The sequence below is a fragment of the Cyrtonyx montezumae genome, unplaced genomic scaffold (assembly GCF_038088225.1).
Source record: "Cyrtonyx montezumae isolate F1298 unplaced genomic scaffold, pur_monq_1.0 scaffold_2, whole genome shotgun sequence".
Lineage (NCBI taxonomy): Eukaryota > Metazoa > Chordata > Aves > Galliformes > Odontophoridae > Cyrtonyx > Cyrtonyx montezumae.
Genome location: NW_027071936.1, coordinates 38,883,633 through 38,905,442, shown reverse-complemented (window position 1 = coordinate 38,905,442; position 21,810 = coordinate 38,883,633). Strand labels below are relative to the sequence as shown.

Below are 21,810 nucleotides of genomic sequence, written 5' to 3'. Positions count from 1 at the left end.
AGTATCCTTGTTCTTAATGCTATGATAATATTAAGTTTAGAAAAAGCCTTTCTGTCATGCAAATGTAATATATAATAAATACTTGCCTTTCACTTCAATTGACAGAATGACAGGATTTTCTACTCTTTATCAAGTTGCCAGGCAATTTAAGACCGCTTCATTCTGCAGAAAATGATTCAGTTGAAGTGCACTTAATTTAATCTCCTCTGTTTCACTGAGTATTTGATAAAAGATAATTGAAAATGCCTCAACTTGTGCTTTAGAAAGTTGTAGTTAAATCAGACTTCAGATTGCTCTTTTTCTCTTGCTCCCTCCTAAAGGTCAGTGGATCTTTGTAATATGAACTGTAGTGGCAAATAAGCCATTTATAGACTCGATCCAGAGCTGATGGAGCAGCTAGTAAATGCACTCCTAAAATGACGTTATTGCATTATTTGCTGCCTTGCAGCATGAATGTTGAATTAGCATCTGAGTAAGCTAGTGCTGGCTGTGAGTTGGCCAATAATTGATTTGTTATCTGATGACTTCTAGATTTTTAGGGCAAGTCTCCTTTTTTTGTTTATGAAAGCAACTTGGAAAGGATGTGTGATAATAATGCATGCAGAACTGGATTGTTTTTGCTGCTTGTTTCAAAGATACTAGGTTGCTGGAAGATGGATCAGGGTGCTGATTCTCTAATGCGTTCTTTGTCTGTTTGTCAGCTAAGTCATTATGATTGTTTTGATACTGCCAAGAGTGAAAAAGGCACCTCTTTCTGTCTCAGTTGCCCCAGTGCTTCATTTTACCAGGGAGAAAATAAGCATTCCTTCTCCTTTTCCTTTTTCTACTGAAGTTTAGTGTTGCATATTTTCCCCCAGAAGTCAATAGTAGAAACACTACTCCATCTTCAACAGAACAAGTTTCTTCTTTGACCTTCACCATTCTTTTTATTAGAAAATAAAGTTGTCTCTGTGTTACACAACAAAATGGAGGTGATTTTGTTAAAGCCTGTTCTTTAAAACTATTCAGGTAAACAAAATGCCTATTAAAAACTGATGTATCAGATATGGATTATGAGCAGAACACTCAAAGAGATCAACCAAGTTTGAGGGAGATAAGGGAAGAGAAAAACATCGAAGCAAATAGTGACTATAGTTAAACCTGTTTTGTAGTTTAAATGAATTCTGAAACAACTTGAGATTGAAAAATTCTTTCTACAGTCTGTGCAATACTGCTATTGCAGTACATTGCTTCTGGAAGCATTAACTGCAATGTGTAATACAGGGAATAATTCTGGGATTTCGCTTAAAGACAAAGTGAAGTCCATGGCTGCATGATATAAACCCTTGTCAGTTCAAGTATGCATGAAAAATATTCAGAAAGTAGTTCAAGAAGCTCAAGCCTTCCAGTTCTGGTTAGGAACTTGAGAGAGTGTCCTGCTGAGCTGCCCTGCCTGGGGCTTTTCACAGGCCTTGTCAGGTCTCTGTGCTCAGCAGAGCAAGCTGAGGAAGGACTGTGTGCCTCCGGTCTGAAATGATTCTAACAGTAGCTTCACTTTGCTTCATCTATTGAGTTGAGGGGATGATGTAGCATGATCAGTATAGTTCATGAGAGCCCTTTTCCAAGCATGTTGGAAAACACACCTTTACCATCGTGTGGTGGGAAACAGCTGGATGAGCTTTTGCCATTTCTTGTACCAGAGTATCTTCAGAGCATAGTCACCTTTCTGAGCAGAAGATGTAACACAGGTATCTTCTGTGCATGCTTTGGGAGGCATGTATGCTAATGAAATTAGCATGTATGCTAATTTCAGCTGGCTGTACTGGATTGTGCATTGCTTCCTTCAATGGAAACCTCCTTATGGTCCTGCAGGCTGTGGTGGAAGATCAGCTGTGCTAAAAATGAACCGAAACTAACTGGAGCTGATGTATGTATTGAACTTATTTGCCATACATACGTATTCAAAGATGGCTTTATTCTTGGATGTATGTCTTCAGGTAGAAAACCCATATAAAAACTGAGTCAGATGCCAAAAGATTGACTGACTACCAGTGGGTGCTGGGCCTGCTAGCACAGGCTGAGCTGCACTGGCCATAGTGTTTGGGTCTCCCTGCCACCCCCACCCCCTGACAGCTTATTGCATTGCAATAAAAAGACACAAATGAGTCTTCAGTGTTTAGAAGTGGCACAACTTTCAAGACAAGATCAGATGCAAATCATTTAGGCCTTCATGTCTTCCACAAACATTTTGTACATGTTCAATGGCAGGGATTAGTTTAAGTAAGTATTATGCAATATAGTATAAGCAGCCCTGAAAAATACAGTTTTCTCTCATAGTAAAATATATTTGACGTGATTAACCATATTTTAAGAATGTTATAGTATATGATACAGAGGAGAAAAATAAATGAGGGAGATTCTGTAGACCTTCATAGACTGCTGGAAACCATTCTTGAGTGTGAAGTAAACTGTGAAAGATGTGCTTTCCTCCTCTGTGTCAGGACTGGAACCAGATTAATGGACTGGATTGTAGCTTTTTTGTTTGTTTGTTCAGACTTGTGTTTTAGCAAGTATGGGAAAATGCTGTTGTGCCTCCACTCATAATGTGCTCTAGGGAAAAAAGCAAAGTTGCTCCTAAATCAGAAGTGGTTATTGATCTCGACTCTAGAAGTTTATTTCTCCTTCAGCTATTTGTTTATTCTGGATTATTTTATATTTCTGGTAATGTGTGTGGTGTTAATGATGACAACTGTCAGTTTTCTGTGGTCATACTAGATATTGAGAACAGTTGCATTTACAAGGAAAAAATGTAGACTCTCACAGAGAGCAGCAGTTTAGTTGGGAAAACCAGTCCGTCTACTGAATTTAATATCTGCTGTGTTACAAATAAGAAAAGATTACTAAAAAATGAGAAAGTAAATTTAAATATAGTTTCAGCTCTCTAGTAGCACTCCAGAGGTAGAATTAGCAGAATGGAATGGCTGGTGTCTGCTGTCATCTCACTAATTTGTTTTGTCTTGGGAAATTTACTTTAAAAAAAAAATTAAAAACAAAGGTATTTAGTACCTTTTGGATTTTATTTTGGAAAAATGAAATACAGGGCTAAGAGCTTTATACTGGACCCAGAATTATTCCTTGGGGTGAAGAGGAGGGGAGCATCTGTCCCTCAGCTGAGCACTTAACCTGTAGTGTATAACTAGGTTTAGCTTGTTTGTACAGGCACTTCTGTGAAAGGAAGGCTTGGGAAAAGCTTGCTTCCTCTCTAGAGTTTTCTGGTGACAAACGAGGGTACTTCAGACCTGGAGCTTCCATTGGCTGCCCAGAAAATATCAGACTCTTCAGCTCCCCTCCCCTCCCCCCCCCCCAATGTATTATTGCTTCTGGAGATAATGGCTTTCCTTGAGATGCTTTTTGGATAGAGGCAAAGTTGTTGTAGTTATTTGGGTCAAAGATTAAAGTAACTGGTACTGAGAAATTTCAGTGTGCACTAGGGGTGCAAGGATCTAGATTGCCTGAGGTACTCCCAGCCCCAAGGTGCATTTTTGTTTACATCTTCCCTTGAAAACTTGTTCAAATAGAATAGGAATTTGTGGTGGTAATGTGCGTTTGGGAGTTAGTACTTGAATTCGTATTGATTGAAAGTTAACACAGTTTAGAAGCCTTACAGCTATTCGGTGTGTTTGGTAGTTACAGCCCTTGAAGCTTTTGGGAGTATGTGAATCAGTGTGTTCACTGCCCTTTGATTTCAGCTGGAGTATCTCATTTGTATTGGTGAGGCTTCGATGTATACTTCGTCCAAACTTTTACAAGATTGGTTTAATTTCACAAGAGTCTCTCTCAGAAGTGACCAGTTGTTTGCATTTGCACAATGTGGCGTTACCTGTCAGCAAACCTAAAGAGGTTTTGGTTTCTCACTAAGTGTGGGGTTTTTTTTGTTTTTTTTTTTTTCTCTGATGTGAAAAAGAAATAGAAGTTGTTTTAGCCATTGGTATTCTCTCTACAGATGTTATCATTTAAGGTTATGTAGATGTAATCTGTTTAGGTTTTATTTGTGTGAATGAAAATGCAAGCTAAAAACACAGGTGTATAATTTGTTTATTTCTGTAATTGTAATTCGCTCTTTTATTACTTATTACACGTGAGTGTGCAGAAAAAACATTAGCAGTATTTCTTGATACCACTGTAGTATGCATTCTTCCTCAATAGGTTGTCTAGTAAATGCAAAATGTGTTTTATTTAGAATTGTCATGCAGAGTATTATGAATATTTCATGTCCAGGTGCAGTCTGTGCCCAAGTGACAGGTACTTTAAAATTCACTGCAGATGTTGCAGAGCAATGGAAGGTAACAGCAGAAAAATAAATCCAAGAGGCATAATCACTGTAATTTGTGCGAACGTTTTAATAATACAAAGCTTGAAGATATTTCTTTGTATGTATTAAAGTTCGTTGATTTTGAAAATGTGTAGGGTGAGTTACCTAGTGTGGAATCTCTGTAAATTTTAAAGGTAATTCCTGTTGTAACTGTGTTCATTGTAGCAACTGTTAATTTGGTCATAACATACCCAGAGAAGTGACTGAGGTGATGACTCCATAATTATTCATGTACTTTTCAAGTCAGTAAGGTATGTGTTTGGACTATATCTTACAGTTAATGATGTTGCATCATCTCTGAATGTCATTCTTGTATATGGTGAAAGCTAAAAGAGGTTTGCCCTTTCTCTAAACAAACTGCTTTGCTAAGAACTTCACTCTTTTCCTAGGAGAAAACCAGAGCCTTGACAGAGATGGTTTGAAGTGCTTGTGTTGTGAGTAAATATCAGACAACAGCAGGATCTAGAGTAGAATCTCAAATGAGAGATGTGGCAAACATATTGCTCCTTATGTGATGTTTTGACCTAGTCTAGTCTGGCTTGGATCAATATGCAGTATTGTCTCAGACATTTTGCTGCATATATCAAACACCTTATCTATTTCCTCCTTTTTTTTTTTCTTTTTTTCTATTTTCTTTTTTTTTCCTACTACTGGTTCAGGTTGTGATATTTATTTATTTATTTTTCTCACTGAGTGTCTCTGATCTTCTTGCTGCTGCTGCTTCTCTTGCATAGGGCTCAAGATGTGCATAAAGCAATAACCAGTGAATCCTCTTGCATTTTGCTTTATTGTGAAGTATGCCTTTCATCTGTGGGCCTTTATTGTAGACTTAATGCAAAACCATTTTTCAGTGATAAAAATAACTGCAGTCTTGGAAAGACGCTTCTTTCATTTACTAGTAGCAGGAACTATCCTCTTGATATTTGAATAAAAGCACTAACAGCTCCGTGTCCCACTTCAGTCAAAATTGGTTTTTTTGACTCAAGATGATATGCAGAAATGAAGTAATGTATCTAGCAAAATAGAACAGCACAGCACTATCTCTCAGAAAAAAAAAAAAGCAGCCTGCACATTCATGGATTGTATGTGCTGGGTCACTTATCAACACTAAGTTGTGAATATGGTTTGCTTCTCTGGGTTCTCTAGATTGCTTTGCTTCATCATGGTAATTATGAAGTAGACTAGAAATATTATTTAGACCACTAATATCATGAGAATGATCTTCCAGTGGTCATTAATTTATAAAAAGAAATAATAATCTTACAGATAAATGTAATATCTTGATAACACAATAAATTGATTATTTTGAGATATTAAGAAACAGTGAAAATGTATAGACTAGTTTGATTGTTTGCACTCCGTTGGTGAATGGATTTATTGTTATTCCCACATCAAAAGTGTCTGTGGCTTCTTCTCTGGCTAATGAACATTATTTTCACCTTTTTGTGAAAATCAGAAAACCTGACCTGAGATATTTGCTAGAACACTTGAGATTTTGTTTTTACTGTTCTCTATGTGTAAGTAATATTAATTCTATATCTGCCCTAAAATTCATGATCAATAGCAAATTTTATCAATGGAAACTTGACCTGCTGCACCAGTAACTTGCACAGTTGTCCTTCTGTTCTTCTCCTTTTAATCCACTCAATTTGTCCTATATCCATACCTGCTTCCCATGCTGATTAAAACTCCTTAGTTTGAGGAGGAGTAAAATTTCTTGGGAAGGTGCACTAATACTCAGCTTCTCTCTTCCTGGAGTTAAAAACAATTTTCTCAGCTTCTCTTGATAGCTTACTGCTAGCAGGCATAAAGTCAGATTACTGAGTAGTGGAGAATGGTTGCTCATGCAGGAGAGGAGCACTGCCCATGTTCCTGGCCTTAGAACAGATGAGGCCATTTTTTCGCCAGCAGCCACTGAATGTTAAAGTACAGTGCTTGGATCAAAACTTCAGTTTCTCCTCTACCTGCTGGCATATATCTGCCTAGGTTTGCTGCATGGTGGAGTCCCTCTTTCCCCATCTGATGTAGCACTTCTGAGTCATCTTTAGAAGGTGTTTCAGGCTTGAGACAGGGGAGAGGACCTCCAAAACTCACCGTGGAAGAGCTGGAAGGTGAGAAATTAGCTAAGAGAAGGAGTCTGTGTTGAAAATCTCTCATTCACTGAGCCACAGTAGACTGTGTGAAGGGAGCTCTGCCTGACGGAAAGGTCCTGAGCGTAGTTTGAAGGAATAAAGGCCTATTCTGCTCTGAAGGACTCGAGCTGTGGGCTGTGGCCAGCAGGGCCTCCCTCTGCCTCACTATCAACAGATCAGAGCCATCTCCTCTCTCTCTGTGGATGCAGTCATGGGCAAGTCAAAATTAAATTGTTTATATGAAGCAGCTGGGAATGAAGCACATCTTTGGCTCTCTTGTAGCCTAATAAAGCTGCTTTTTAAAACTTGAATACTGTGCTTAAGAACAGGATGTTTTGGAGATTATTAGCAAAGTTATAAGTTTAGACAGATTCATTTTTATCTGTTTATTACACAGCAATTGAGATTTGAGGAAAGATATGGCTTTCAAAAATTTAAAAGCATCTTTAGGGCAAAATAAAAGGAGGATTTGTAATAAGTATCCTGTTAAATACAGGGCTAGAAGCTTATGCTGGGGGCTTTCAAGTTGGCTGTGCTGCTGCCACATATACCCAGATAAAACTCAGCTCAACAACAGCATAAAAAAATAAGAAGCTCATTGAAGTATAGTGGCCTTGTCAACAAAAGCTTTGTGTTATTTACATCCTGCGTGTATTTTCCTGAAGATTTTTTTAAACTAAAAGCAGCTTTTTATAGCAATCCAGGTTAATTGATGGAAATAAATATGAATGCTGAGAGGCGCTACTTTGGAGATGATTCCAAGAGAAAATTTCCATGTTGACACGAAATGGTGTAACTGCCAGTAGAGCCAAGCCATGAAAGCAGAACAAAAATACCAGGCCTGATTCATGGCCACATTACTTCAGATTAGTGCCAGCGTAACTCAATTTAGTTTGGTAAGTTTTATTTAGGCATCTAGAGCAGGCTGAACCCTGTTTCAAGGCTCATGGTATGATCTGCTAATGCTGGATTAGAAAGAACATTTGTTTAATGGAATTACAGTGGCGTAATACAGTGATGAATGCGGTCCATAATCTTTAGCACTGATCTATGTGAACTGTAATAACATCACAAGAGAACTAGTTCCTGAGTGTGTTGGAGGAGGAGCAGGGAGTCATTGGGAATCAGCTCATACTACTTACTGGAATGGTGTCAGTTACTTTTTGCTTTTGGAAAGCAAAGGCACTATGGCGTACAGGGCTGGTAGATGGCTAGTGTGCCCTTTATATTCTGCTAGCACTCTTTACAAAAGTAATGTGCTGAATTCCCCTACTGAAGTTCCTTGTAGGTCTTGAACAGCATTTCTAGCCAGGGTATTAGTTTGAGCTAGCAAGCAGTATTTCAGATATCAGGGAAGGCAAAACAAATTGTGTTGAGCATGTGCTCAAGTTCAGTTTCAGGAGCAGCAGTCATTTAAACAATATTTATTGAATATGACTTTGTGTAACATGATTTCTATGTCCTTCAATTCTAATCTAAGCAAAGTTAAGCCTTGTTCCAAAGGCTGTTAGTGTCCACCTGTTAAACTACAAAGGGGGAAAACGAAAGACTGATAGCTTTGTGTGTTGGTGCTTTTTTCAAGTACATGACTTGGCCACTACTGAGAAAGGGCTGTAAGCAGATCAGTAATATTTGCAACCTGACACAAATTAGTTTTCATATGTTAATCAAGTGTTTGTGTTTAATGGATATTGATTACGACTGAAGAAGAATAATTCAGTTTTAGTATAATTCCGAGGACTGTGGGAAGTTCCTCATGAAGTGTGATCCAGTACAAGTCTATATAGAAGGATTCACTTTATGCTGACTTAAAGCTTCTAGCAAAGGTAAAAAATGCAACTGAACAAAAGAAAAGCCATTTGGGAGTAAATAATAGAAATAAAAAAAAATCAGTCAACTGCTGTTTCCAAGTACTTTTTAATGTTACATTGGCTCCTTCTGCACAAAGTACCAGGCACATATTTATGGTTGTAAGGCTTTATTCTTTAATTTATACAGCTTTGGCCTTGTCTGATCTGGAAAGTGCTTTTGTAGATCTGCTACTTTATGCATTTCTCATGACTAGCAAAATAAGAAACAAACCATTTTACCTCTTACAGATCAGCATGATTTTTGATTTAGTTCACGTGGAGAAGCTCAGACATTAATGTTTTGTTTTCCCCATCCTGAAAGTTACTGGATTAGGTCAAGTGTAGAAATGTGCTAGTGTTTCCCCCCCACCCGTTTTTTTTCCTTTGAGGCTTTTAGGTAGAGGGAGTATATTTGTAGCCAAATCAGAACTTGAACAATTCACACATGTTACTTGAAAGCAGCATTGTTCAGCGTTATCAGCTTAGAGTCTGGAAGAAGCCAGGTAGTAAAATAACAAGATATGTTAGTGTTCCTATCCCCATCTCTTTGCTTTAGAGACTGCAGGGTATTTGAACTTGGTGTGGATTGCTAAATACCAAAGCATACGAAATTTGGAATGTTGCATCATGAAGGTACATTTTTTAGGGATTACTTTGTAATGCTAGCAGGAAATTCTGCTTCCTCTGCTTGGTAAATAGCTTCCTAGCTTTCTTGTAGCGTGAACAGTTGAGCTAGTGTTTGGTGTTCCAGGACGTAACTTCTATAGTATGACATTTAAGCAAAGCAATCTCTGTCCAAAATATTTAAGCATAAATGTTATAAAATAGAGTATCACAGAATCGTAGGGTTGGAAGGGACCTCTTATGATCATCTAGTCCAACCTCCTGCTAAGGCAAGTCCTACAGAGGTTGCACAGGAAAGTGTGAGTGAACAAGCTGCTGTGATAAGAGCACCTGGTATAAAACACTGACTACAGACTGCTTTTTAACTGTACCCCCTATCTTTCCTTCTAGGACCATGTTTAACACATTTGTGAACTACTGCAAGATCATACACACTTAGTCAGATTTTGCACACTGAAATTTCCTTGTAGTTCAATGTTGTCCTGATGGAGCTGCTTAAGAAAGGAAAACGTTTGCATTTCTTCCCCTTTGTGTGTCACAGAAGACCTTCACCTGACCAAACTTGGTGAGGTACCTCATGGTGCTCAAAAGCTTTGATGGGGAATTAACTAATATTTCAGTTTCTAGGTGAGGAACTGTCTACAGTCTCCTTTTACTTACTTTTTAATATATTTTTATATGTATGCATTTGTATATATATGTTGCCAGATACAAAGTTGAAATTTGGTAATGAAATAATATGAACCAGAAATTCAGATCAAAATGGTTCCATAATCTGTACTGACATCTGTAGGTTATTCAGATCCAAGAATCTATCCATTTTTTTCCAATAGCTTTAAATAATTTCAATTGTTACATACAATAGCTTCTTCATTATTTTCAATCAGGTACAATGCTAAACTCTTAATAGAGAAGAGAAGTTATCTGTCACTCAGGTATCCTGGGGAATGGAGGAGTATGCCTGATTCCTTATCTGAGTCTTGGAAGATCTTTGCTATTTTCCATTGTTACAGGGTTTTTTTCCTCTGACTTTGTTTTCTCCAAATGAATTGTTCCTATAAAGGAATTTAAACTGTGGATAATTATTGTTCCAAAAGCTAATAAAAACAAAGCTCAACAGTATGTAGTTGGAGGCCTGTGGAAAAACTTGGGTGTAACACACAAAGTAGAAAAACAAACTTTGCTGATGAGGCTGGGAAGCTACAATCACAATTTCCAACTTTAACTGTATGTTTTGGTCCTAATTGGAAATTTTTCCTGTTGAATTTTATTTTTCCTTTCTCTTTTATTCTGTAGTTTTTCGTTTTTTTTTTTTTTTACTTAAACTAATGACAGGAGGGAAGATTAAATGTCAAAAAATATTCGTGTATGATCTTGAACATAGGGGAAGGAAGTATTTTTGTAATATTTTACAGGAACGCGTGTTGCTTTGTGCTCAGTAAAACTGTTGGAATTTGTTTTTTTTCCAATAGGTGGCCAAAAGACACTTTGGGAATACTGTTTCTAAATAACTGCATAGCCTACATTTTCATATTTCAAACAAACCCAAACTTCTTGGAATTATGAGGCTTTTTTCAAGGCAACCGTTCTCAAATGTACCTCTTTCCCTTTCCCCTTTCTAACCTGTACTTTCTCTTAGGCACTCAGGGTATTCTGTGTGATGTGTATATACCTCTAGATGTTTTTCAGTTCAAGTTTTCTCTTGGCTTTTTTCAGGATTTTTTAAATTGTTCATTAATAACAACTGGGGAGGCAAGGCTAGAAAGAGACTGAAACCATTACAAACTAAATCTAAAAAATCCTTCAACTAACAGTAATCCAAATTTATATTCACTACTGGTATCAGGAGTGTTTGGAGCAGTTGGGATGGATACATGTCAATCAATTCACCAGACTAAAATCAAACAACTAAGACATCTTGTTTATATCCAGGTCTTTGTCCATCTTATTACTCTTAGTTTGTGCTCAGAGTGAGAATAATGTGTTCCTGATCTAACCTTTTTAAAGAACTTCTGTATCCATACCCTTCTTCAGGACTGTTAAGGTTTCCTGTGGTGAATATTAAGTATATCCAATCCTGTATTGGTGGCTGGTGTACTTTTCATTTGTTTTGCTTCTTTAATGGCATTTCTTTGTAGTGACATCAGTTGGAACTATTTACAGTTGTTCTTTTTGAATATAATTTACCCTGAGTTTCCAAGAACATTGATTATGTTGGCTATACTGTTTTAAATAGTTGAAGCCAAGATCTGCTATGTACTTGACTTATGGTTGCACATTCTGTAGGAAGCTGGTAACTTGAAGAGACCAGACCAATTCTTGAAATGGTGGGAAGGAGAAGTGCTGCAACCCTCTTTTCCTGATGGCTCTGAGAATGGGCAACTCTGATGGAAAGGCTGTTAAGAATTCAGATTTGAAGACGATTTAAATAATTGCTTAGCTCATTCAAGCATTTCACCAGAAATGTTGGCATTTCAGCACTCTTCTTTGGGTTCCAAGTTAATGGGCACTTTTGGTGCTTATTGAAATGCTTATCTGAAATGAGGCCCCATCACTGCAAAATAACAAAACAGCTTTGGTGCAAAGTACAGTCTCTGCTTTGCAGCTGCTGGGATGCAGCTTTCTCTTGAAAAGTAACACAGTATGGGGGGAGAATTAATCATTCTTTTACAAGTTTAATGCTTAAATCCTGCAAACATGTTTGGGTAAAAGATTATCTTCTTAAGTGTACTGCAGAAATATACCACATCAGAGCTGCTTGTGATGCGCTTGGACACTTGCTTAGGTAGGGCATTTCAAGTGAGGGGGAGGGAGGTGACGTGTGCTGGCCAGAGGGGCTTGCATTGCCTGTTAGCATAGCCAGTGGTTTGCTTTCATCCTGCTCTCAGGACATGCCTTGTAGCTTTCTGGACTCTGAGCTTACACACAGCATCTTCCTGAAGGAGAATGAGTTGCTGAAGTGGTAGATGTGAAGTAACGGTTGATGTTTCATTTGGAATTTAGTTTTCTGTGGGTTAAAAAGTGCAATTATTCAAAGTGGAACTGGTAATTTTATAAGTATTTAGGAAAGCAGGTGGTGTGAGAATGATTTTGTCTTTTTAATTAGCTGGGCACTTTGGGCACCTTAGCATCTGGAAATAACTTGGCAGTAGATTGAGGACCCACTGGTTTGACATAGCCCTTCCTTTTACAGGCACCTTCCCAGCACAGCATCTGTGCACAGATGGGTGACCTACCCTGGGACACTTCTGTCATTGCTGTTGTGTATTTCCCTGTTGGGACTGAAGTGTCCAAAGATGCTGAAAATTGTGAGCTAATTCATCAGAGCTGAAATATCTGAAGAAGTGTCTCGGCCACTTATTTCTTTATTGTTTTCTTATTTTGGCCTGAAGATACAAAGAAGTGCTGCTAGCATGACTCATTGGTATGTTTTGTGAAGCAATTTCCTTTCCAGCCTGTAGTACCTTTTGATGATGATATCGGTGACTAAAATTGGACAGACACTTTGAACAGCAATTGAGTAGCTTCACTGTGGGTTTTGTAATAAGCTACATTTAAAGGTCTCTGATCTTCAGTAAATACTGACCATTTTAACATACTGACAGCCCATTCTATTAATAATAATTAATTTGGGGCTGCAGGTGTTATCACCTCTTCTCAGATGGTTTTGCTTCCATGCTGCCAACTGCGACAGCTGTTTCACACATCTGCCAAAGAGCTCCTCTCTTTCTGTTTCACATGTAAGTTTGGTGAATGTGGCCTGGGTTGGGCAATGAGCTTGTCTCTTTCTTAACTTGATATACAAGTGCTGTTTTACTAAGGTGATTTTGTATACCAGCATCTTCTTTTTGACTGAATGTTTCTTGATACATTATTGACTTTCTTGCCTCTACTAACAGTCAGCTTTTTGTGAAGTAGCATGCCTTGTTCTTCGCCAATACATCTGTGCTGAGCTCTTCCAACTTTGTTGCAAGTACTTCTTCGCCCTGGGAAGATTGATGCAAAATTTCTGTAGATAATTGGTAAACTTCATCATTTATTTTATATTGTAGATGTATTTTTCTGTTATTCTTATCGTATCAGCACTTAATTAATTCTGCCAAATTTTTTTCATGAAAATTGTATAAATGTATTTTGTAAAAATATATAAAGAAATAGGATCCAAACATATAATGTCTTGTAATAGCACACTAGAGTTTGATATATTGGACAAGTTGCTAATTCCAGTGATGTATCAGAGTCACTAATAGCTTCCAGGTAGGGTTTGGATCAAGTGTGCCTACCTGTAATGAAACTAGCAAATGAAAAATGAAACCTGAGAGTTCTTGTTAGGGACTAGCAGAATAGGACTACCGCTTTTTGTTCTACTGAAAAAATTATATTTTGAGTTGAGTTTTACACTGTCATATGAATCCATGGATTCTTTTTTACCAGTTAGTGACATATGCTATGCTTCATAATTAAAGTGCATTAAAACAATCCCACGAACTTGTGTATGCTATGAATGCAATGGTACACATTTTTATACCATAAAGAAATTGTGTTTTCTAACTCATTCTCCTGTTTATTACTCTTTAAAATACCTGCTAAGAAAATTTGTAAGTTAACAAAATATCAAAGGTTCCACTGGGTTTGAGTGGCGAATCTGTTGCCAAATAATTTGTATGTGGAGATAAAAACATCATCTAAATGCTGCCTAAGGAAATCTGTGGAAAAGGCTATTTGTCATGTGACAGTCGTGTTCTGTTTCTGTTTGTGTCAGTGTTAAAACAGATTTTGGCAGTGCTATTCCCCATCTCCCTGCTTTGGTGAGCTCTGTGCTGCCAGGAGGCTTCACCCTGTTCCTCTCAGCAGCAATCAGTGACAGTGACTCATTTTCTAGTTCCTATCTGTCGCCTGAAGTAAGTTGTGTTCTTGCAGGGAAAAAAAGAAATCATGATTCTTTCCCTTTTGGTTCATAGTAACCCTGTAAGCCAGAACTTCATAAGCAACTATACAGGAATATAATCAATCAGAAATACAGCTTTTTTAACCTAATGTTAATATTTGATCATTTTGATCTTTGTCTGCTTCTTTATGTAGTGGCCTGCATGACCATATGAGCTGGCTGGTATGGATGTTGTTATTGTTCAGCAAGAACATCCAAGAATGTGCCCTGCATTGAGCAGAGACGTAATAAGGGGGTAGACTTGCAAAGTCAGCGAGCAAAAAGTGTTTAGGTAGCTATACAACATTTTACTATCTTTTGAAAAAGCAATTTTGTTGGGATATCTGAGGTGGTAGGGGAAAATGTTATATATCCCGAGTCCAAAGACTATGAGTAAGTAGATGGGGGGAAGCTGCAGTGACCTGCCTTTTTTGTACATGTGGAGTACTGACCTGTTTAAGAACATGTGCTCTCGTCACTGCTGCAGTGCCAATGTTTCTTGAAGTACAGAACTGCAAATTGCCATCAGAGAAATGCAGTGTACTGTAGTGTTGTGATGATGGTAGTTACTGGTGTGTTTCACTTACTGATGAAGAAGAAAGCATTTACTTATTTTCTCTAGAGAAATATGTCGTGAGTTAGGCATAGTTACGTAAAGACACACAGCATTAGTTATGTGAAATTACGAAGCAAGCGTTGCAGAGGGGAGATGAAATGCAAGGAACTTGAATACTGATGGGATGGGCAGCCTCCTCGGAGAGTATTAATAGTGTACAGCTTGTTTGGAAATGAATAATATATAAACAAAATAATGCTTTCTTTGCCACATTCTTGTATTTTATTTATGTGTGCGCACATGTTCAGCACTAATTAAGCATAGCTCATTATGGTTTATTTATTTGTTCTGGAGAGGCTGCTTAATATTTGAGAGCACTGGTAACGAGGTCAGACCTTTCAGCAGTGTTACCAGTGAGGTGGGTTCTGCTGAAATCTGAAGAACAGTGACATAGCAAGTTGTGCTTCTCCATTTGCTGTAACATGCTCAAGAGATCTGAAAGCACAAGGAAAAAAACCGTAGTAACAGTCAAAATGGTATGTTCTCATATTTCCAGATGTCAGTAGGACGCTACTGGCAAGGTGAGTTAAAGGGTTAAAAGTCTTTGTTTCACAGCTTTTTGCTAGAGCCTGTTTTATTACCACACCCTGATGACATCATTTCACATAGTGAACAGTTTTCTTTCTAAATGCCAATACCAGGAAATAAATGGTGTACCTTTAAAAGGTTTTAAACAACTACAAAAAGGGGTAATGACCAGGCTCTAAGTGGTACAGAGTATAGGTAGTCTGCATGGTTTCTCTGGCTAGTGTTCCTGTAGAGGGATTTGTCACTGAACATCTTTGCCATGCACAAGTTACTGTCTCTCCTGTTTCTGTGTGCAAGGTTCTGTACCCAGAGTGAATGCAGACTCCCACCCTTGGTGGCAGCAGCGCAGTGAGGGGCTGGGTGCTGCAGCCCTCCCTCATACCTCCCCTTGGGCTCTGCCTCCAGGCCTCCCTCCTGCACACACAGAGACTGCGGCACTGCTTTTCCTCACCTCCACAGAATCCTAATATTTAGCAGAGAATTATTCAGCCCCCAGAATATTTTGCTTCATGAGGAGATCAAAACGCAGGTCATTTTTAAAAGGCGGGTGGAAGGTTGGAATGTTCTTTTCTGTTTCACCTATTTGCTGGTTTTCCTCCGCTTCTCCCCTTTGCTGCATGCTGTGGACACAATTGCTGTCTGATTAGGCTCTCAGTTTTATTTCTGACAAAAACAATAGCACTAGAAGAGAAATAGTTGTGTTGCACACACTAACACACAGGTATGGAGAGGTGGATAGGTTCCTGTGTATTTGGAGGCTAACATTGCGGTCTAAAGCAGTGGAAACTAAATATTTGCTAAATTTATAAAAGATTTGTGATTGATCGTGGCATTTGTTGGTGATTCCAGCAATGCATTCCACATGAACATGGCCATTTCTTATGTTGGTCTGTGGAAGCACTCTGCATGTGTATATACAAAATTAATATTCTCATAATGGAAGATGCAATTTGTGCTTTATTCAGTTGCTCATGTTTGTGCTAATTAATCATTAATCATCTGCTATTGGAACAGTATCTTTTTTTCTTTAATTAGTCTCTGGTACATGTTTCTGAAATCTGCCTGCAGAGCTCTTCCAGTGCTGCAGTGTGTGCCATATTTTTCTGTTAATCAGAAGGAACATCTTAGAGCTGTTTTTGTTTGTGTGCTTGCTTGCTGTTTGTTTTGCTCTCCATCTTTATAAATGCAAAATCTCCTCCTGGCATATGTTCCTGTATGGCAGTTACCTGTAAGAAGCACTGTGCTGCAGAGGTTTTCATACCGCAGTACTTCAGGGGAAGAAGAGGCTGCTTTCATCTCAAAGCAATGCAAGCAAATGCTGGTATTCCTTCTAGCCACGTGGACTGGAGATAAGTAACAGCTTTTCCCTCTCCTTTCCACACTTAGGAAGGAGTAAGAATCTTTTTATGTATTTATTTTATTTATTCTATTTCTAGAAGGAGATACAGACTTGTAGAACTGCTGAGTTCTCTCCCTCACCTTTCTCTTCTTTGCAGGATTTTTGTTTGTTTGTTTGTGGGTTTTTTTGTTTTTTTCTGGTGTTGTATAAGGAGTTGTTCATAGCTCATGTATGCAGTTATTTGTTCTTAAGGAATTGAGGCCTGCTGTGGATCTACTGAAAAGATCCACAAAGCATATAACTCCCTGATTTTTGTGGGCTTGGCTTAACCAAAGCAACTGCAAAAAGCAAACCAAGGCATTAGTCTTCACCAGTAAACCACTTATCACAGAAGTGCCAGTCAAAGTATAAACTGATTTAAAGCAGTTTTGGAGACTTGTGAGTTGAGTGAGAAGACTGTAAGGGATATGTGAAAGATCTTTCTGAACCCAGGATGTTGCATTTTACCTTCCTTGTGGCTGTAGCTGTCCCTATGCCCAGAAACCAGATCAGAGACTTGACAGGTTTTCACCTTCTCCCCCATTTTGTTGTACTTCTCAGTCTGTTCTCCATTTTCAGTTCATTCATAGACACGTATCTGTTAGTCTGCACCAGAGCGTTTGGATGGAATGTACTGATGAAATTATCACAGAATCACAGAATTGTAGGGGTTGGAAGGGTTCTCCAGAGCTTATCATAGTCCAACCCCCCTGCCAAAGCAGGATCCCTAGACCAGGTTGCACAGGTAGATGTCCAGGCAGGTGTTGAGTGTCTCTGGAAAAGGAGACTCCACAACCTCTCCAGGCAGCCTGTTCCTGTTCCAGTGCGAGTTATGGTAGCAAAAAACAAACAAACATGATTCAAAGAAATTAGAGCATTTTCTGAAGATGTTAACGTTTAAATTATCTGTGTGAAAAAGATGCACAGAATGCAATTGTTTATTATCTGGTCTGTTACTTTTGTTATTGTAGGTAAAGAGTTCTTGGATCGAGCCTCAAAAATATATGTGCAATTTCTGGGTTGCTTCCAAAGTGTATAGATCATGAAATGTAAAGCAAATTGGAACCAGCAGACATATCGATCTGTTGTGCTGAGTTTTGCTTTTCATACCATATCAGAGCTCACAGTGGGGACTCAGCAGGGAACCAGGGGTGGCCAGGTTGTGCAGGGATTGCAGCAGTCTCCTCTCCCTACTCCATGCTCCCCTATAGTAACCTCCTGCAGCTGGGCAGGGCTTGGTGCAATTACCCAGTGGCTGGCCAGGCAGGCCATGCCTGATGTGGCTCCAATGGAATGGCAAAGGAAAGGAAGTTAAGCTGGGATAATGGTATAGCTTCATCCTTGCAGCTGACAGCAGCAACTCCAGCCTTTTCCACTCCAGCTGTCTTTGGGAGAGGGAATGCCTGAGCATCTGAGGGTTGCTGCAAGCCTGAGGCCCGATGTGACAGCAGTGCATGAATTGCTGGTTGATGGCATGTCACCAGTTTATTTAAATTCATGTTAAACTCCAGTCTGAAGCAGCTTTGCTGGATGTGGTTGGCCTCACACTCAAAAATACCTTGGTGGTGGATGAAAGTATTGAATGTGGTAGGAAAAAGACATCATCTACGATCACCCAACTCACTAGAGAGATCTGTCTTAGAGTTCAGCATTTTAACTGCATTGTATCTGTGCATGTCCTTACAAATAAAATAAAGATTGCAATACTATTGTGTTTTATATAAATGCTTTGCAGTGCTGCTGCAGCACTGCCTGCTGCACTACCTTTTTTCCCTGATATTTCCATATGTTTCTTGGTTTGTTTGCATGTTGGCCTCTAAATTTGGCCAAAATCTTTCTTTCAATTTTTTAATAAATATGAAATAGCTGTTCTTATGCGCATGGATAACTTAGCTTCGGTTATGTCTTCATTTAAGTACAATTTAAGCCCGAAATTATAAGAGCCAATAGGAAATTCATGTAATACAGTTTGGCAGCAGAGATGACTTTGAAATGTGTGATGATATATAATAGAGACTTTACTGTAAAAAGTGATCCGATTTTTTTTCTTCTCCATACAGCTGTCCCATTTCCTCCAAGTCACCGGCTCACAGCTAAGGAAGTGTTTGATAATGATGGCAAGCCACGTGTGGATATCTTAAAGGCACACCTTATGAAAGAAGGGAGACTGGAAGAAAGTGTTGCATTGAGAATAATAACAGAGGGAGCTTCAATTCTTCGTCAAGAAAAAAATTTGCTGGACATAGATGCACCAGTCACAGGTTAGTACAGATTTACAGTGGTGGTGGTAAAGGTTGAGAGAAATGAGTACAACAAAAAAGGAAAAAAAAATTAGCACAATTCTCATGTGTTGCCTGGAACTGCCATCAGAGTTGAGCTGATTGCAGAACTCATTGTGCCCTCAGCTATCAGATTCTACCACCCTCTCATTAATCTTCAGAAAATGCCTTCAATTTTGAATTTCCGTCTCTGTCTCCTGCCTCAACTACTTTCTGAATATATGAATGTGTTTCTTGCTCTAATGCACCTCCTCCCCTGTTTTGTTGCTGTTATCAGAAATGAATGCATTTTTGGCAAGAGGACTGTGACAGAGTGTTAGTTGTTGGGAAAAGTTTACTAATTCTAGTCAGCTTAAACTATGATACCTAACCATTAAACTTGGTTTGAGAAGTCAGGTGCTCTTGTAACTTTTGTTCCAGGGGGGAGCCCTGAATAAAGTAGTAGTTTATTCTATCCTAACCTGGAAGGGTTTACTAGTCTTTGTTATCAGCACTGATGACATAATCAATAAACTGTGTAGGAATAGCAAAGCCTTCGTTTATAGGAAAACTCTGAAATCAGAGAGCATAGTGTCTAGACTAAACTGATACAGAAGTTAAAGCCCATAACTTTTAAAATGACATCTAAATAAGGTATTCTAAGGTGACATGGGAAGGTAACGTGTAACATCTTTTATGTAATAATTAGCTTTTCATGCTGCCTTAGTATCCTGATGGAGAAGATGTCAATCATGTTGCAGCTCAAGGCAAAATAAAGGAAACAGGATGAATGAATTAAAGAATCCTCGAGTATACTGAGAATAGTGTTCCACAGACATTTTCTTTGAAGGGATAATACAGGCTGTTCAACTTGTTAGATGGAAGAAGTTGTGGGGATAGAGTACCATTAGAATCATTAAAGTTGGAAAAGACCACTAAGATTATGTAGTCCAACCATAATCCCACCACCACCACTTTTGTTAAACCATGTCCCTAAGTGACATATCTAACCTTTTCTTGAAATCTTCCAGGGACAGTGATTCTATCACCTCTCTGGGCAGCTTTTTCCATTACCTGAAGGCTCTTCTGAGAATAAGTGTTTCCCAGTATCCAATCTGAACTTTATCTGGTGCAACGTACAGCTCTCAGTCCATAACTGAGTAGAAAACATGGAGAAATTCTTCCTTCATGTGGTCTTTTTAATCTACTGAAAGGCATAAGTGCAGGAAGATAGGTGTCTGCCATGTCCTGACCATTTTCCTAAGTCTATATTTAATGTTCCCTGTTTTTAAAATTATTTTATTTCTTTAATGCTTTTGAAGGTGTCTGAATTGTTTGGAGTTGTATTTGAGCAATTAATCTCCTGAAGGTTACCCCATTATATATCACTGCTATAATTCAAGTGTTTGATTCTTTCTTTCAGTTGAGCCTACGTCTTGCTTTGTTCTTGCTTTTAAAATTATTCTCCTGCAGTGCTTGTGGTACTGCAGCGTTCTTTGAGGTAGCTGATAGGTATTGTCTTTTAAACTAGTGTAGGAAGATTGGACTCCCCTACTGCTTATTAGTGGAGTAGCTGGGAAGTGCTAATGTTCTGTATGAACAAACATGAAAGCTGGAGTTATGAAAGTAATCATAAAAAAGAAAACAAAATTGTGAAGGGAGGTTGGAAAAGTTTGTGAGATTCATCGTGGCCTGAGTTAGTTTTATATGAGTAGCATGACAGCAGATGACTGGAAAAAGAGTTGACCAACAATTTGGTAGAATTTCAAGGTATACCGGCAATCAAGAAATAACTACGAAATCGAGGACAGCTCTTTTCAAACATTACAGAAAAATGAACACAGTCACTGGAGAAGAAAATAAATTTTAGATTTTAGGTGTGTCAAAGCAGTCTTGTTGAAGAGTGGCTACCATTAATCAGTAATATGGGAACCTCTGTGGGAGATGCATTCATCTTTTAGAAACATATCCTTGTAGCTGGTTAATGAGATGGTGATCATCAAAAAAGACAGAAGAGTAACTGTTCAAGTATGATTATTGTGCCTTAGTATAATCAGATATTTGTTTAAAAAATAAAAAAAGATTTTATTTCTTTTTGTTGTGTGCAACCATCCTTTAGTTTAACATCCTTCAGTATAGAAATGCTTTTTTGTTTCTTTTGAGGGGTGAAATCTTAGCTCTTAAAAATAAATAAATAAATAAATCAGGATTCTGTTTATAAGCAGTCACGTGAAATAAAGTGGAAGACCCTGATTTGAGGGAGAAGATAACTGGTTCTGGAAGGAAATTTAATGTAGAATGCATAATATATTACATTTGATTTTTGTAAAATTTATTCTGGATCTGTTGTTAGCTGGAAGTACCAATATGATTGTCATTTTGAGTTTTGTTTTCGAGTTTGGCAAAGCTATTTAACTTCAAATGTTTTTGATTATTTCACTGGATATCGTAGCTGAAGTTCGTTTAGTTTGCTGTGTGTGAACTGTATATGTAGGTTACAGTGCTGACTTACAATGGAGACAAACTGTCCTACAGTTGTTATTCAGGGCTGCTCTTTGCCAGGTATGAGTCTGATCAGAGCCTGAACTGTAAGAGTCCATGTTATAAGAGATCTCTTCTTGCACCTGGGAAGTACTTAGGCAACTTTGTCTTGACTGGTGAATGTGAGTTCAGAAGAATGGAGAGAATATCCCTGGCAACCTTCATCCATAAGAAACTGAGCAGGGAGCTAGGGGACGAGGATCCTGCCACCCTCCATGGCTCAGCTGTTTCTGAATTCATGTACTTGATGTTCTCTTGGAGGCATATGTTTTTCATCTTAAGCTCATGGGTTTAATGAGCTTGATCTAGCTCTAGACTACATCTGTTCAGTGTTCAGATGAAAGATATTTGAATGGCAGCCTTAGAATTTCTAATTCTATTTTGTATACTTAGCAGTATAATGATACATGGAGAAATTGGCTCATTTTTAATAGTTCTTTTTTCAAAAGGCTAAAGAAATGCATCTCCGAACCTCCCCGAAGGCAATATTTACTGAAGTCACACTCCAAAGAACAGCTGAGAATACCAGATTTAGGATTGCCTGGTTAGTTTTGTATGGCCTTACTACATAGATTCATTATTATATGGAGTGATTCTGGGCAAGT

At 38.3% G+C, this 21,810-nt stretch overlaps 1 protein-coding gene across 5 annotated transcripts in view; it reads left to right on the top strand.

The window, feature by feature from the left end:
• PPP3CA (protein phosphatase 3 catalytic subunit alpha) overlaps nt 1-21,810 on the top strand; it is a 190,196-nt gene that overhangs the window by 64,154 nt on the left and 104,232 nt on the right. For all 5 annotated transcript variants that reach the window (XM_065736959.1, XM_065736957.1, XM_065736956.1 and 2 more), the window contains exon 2: nt 18,467-18,667. In XM_065736959.1, coding sequence (XP_065593031.1) covers nt 18,467-18,667 — 201 coding nt within the window. The remainder of the gene's footprint in view (nt 1-18,466; nt 18,668-21,810) is intronic.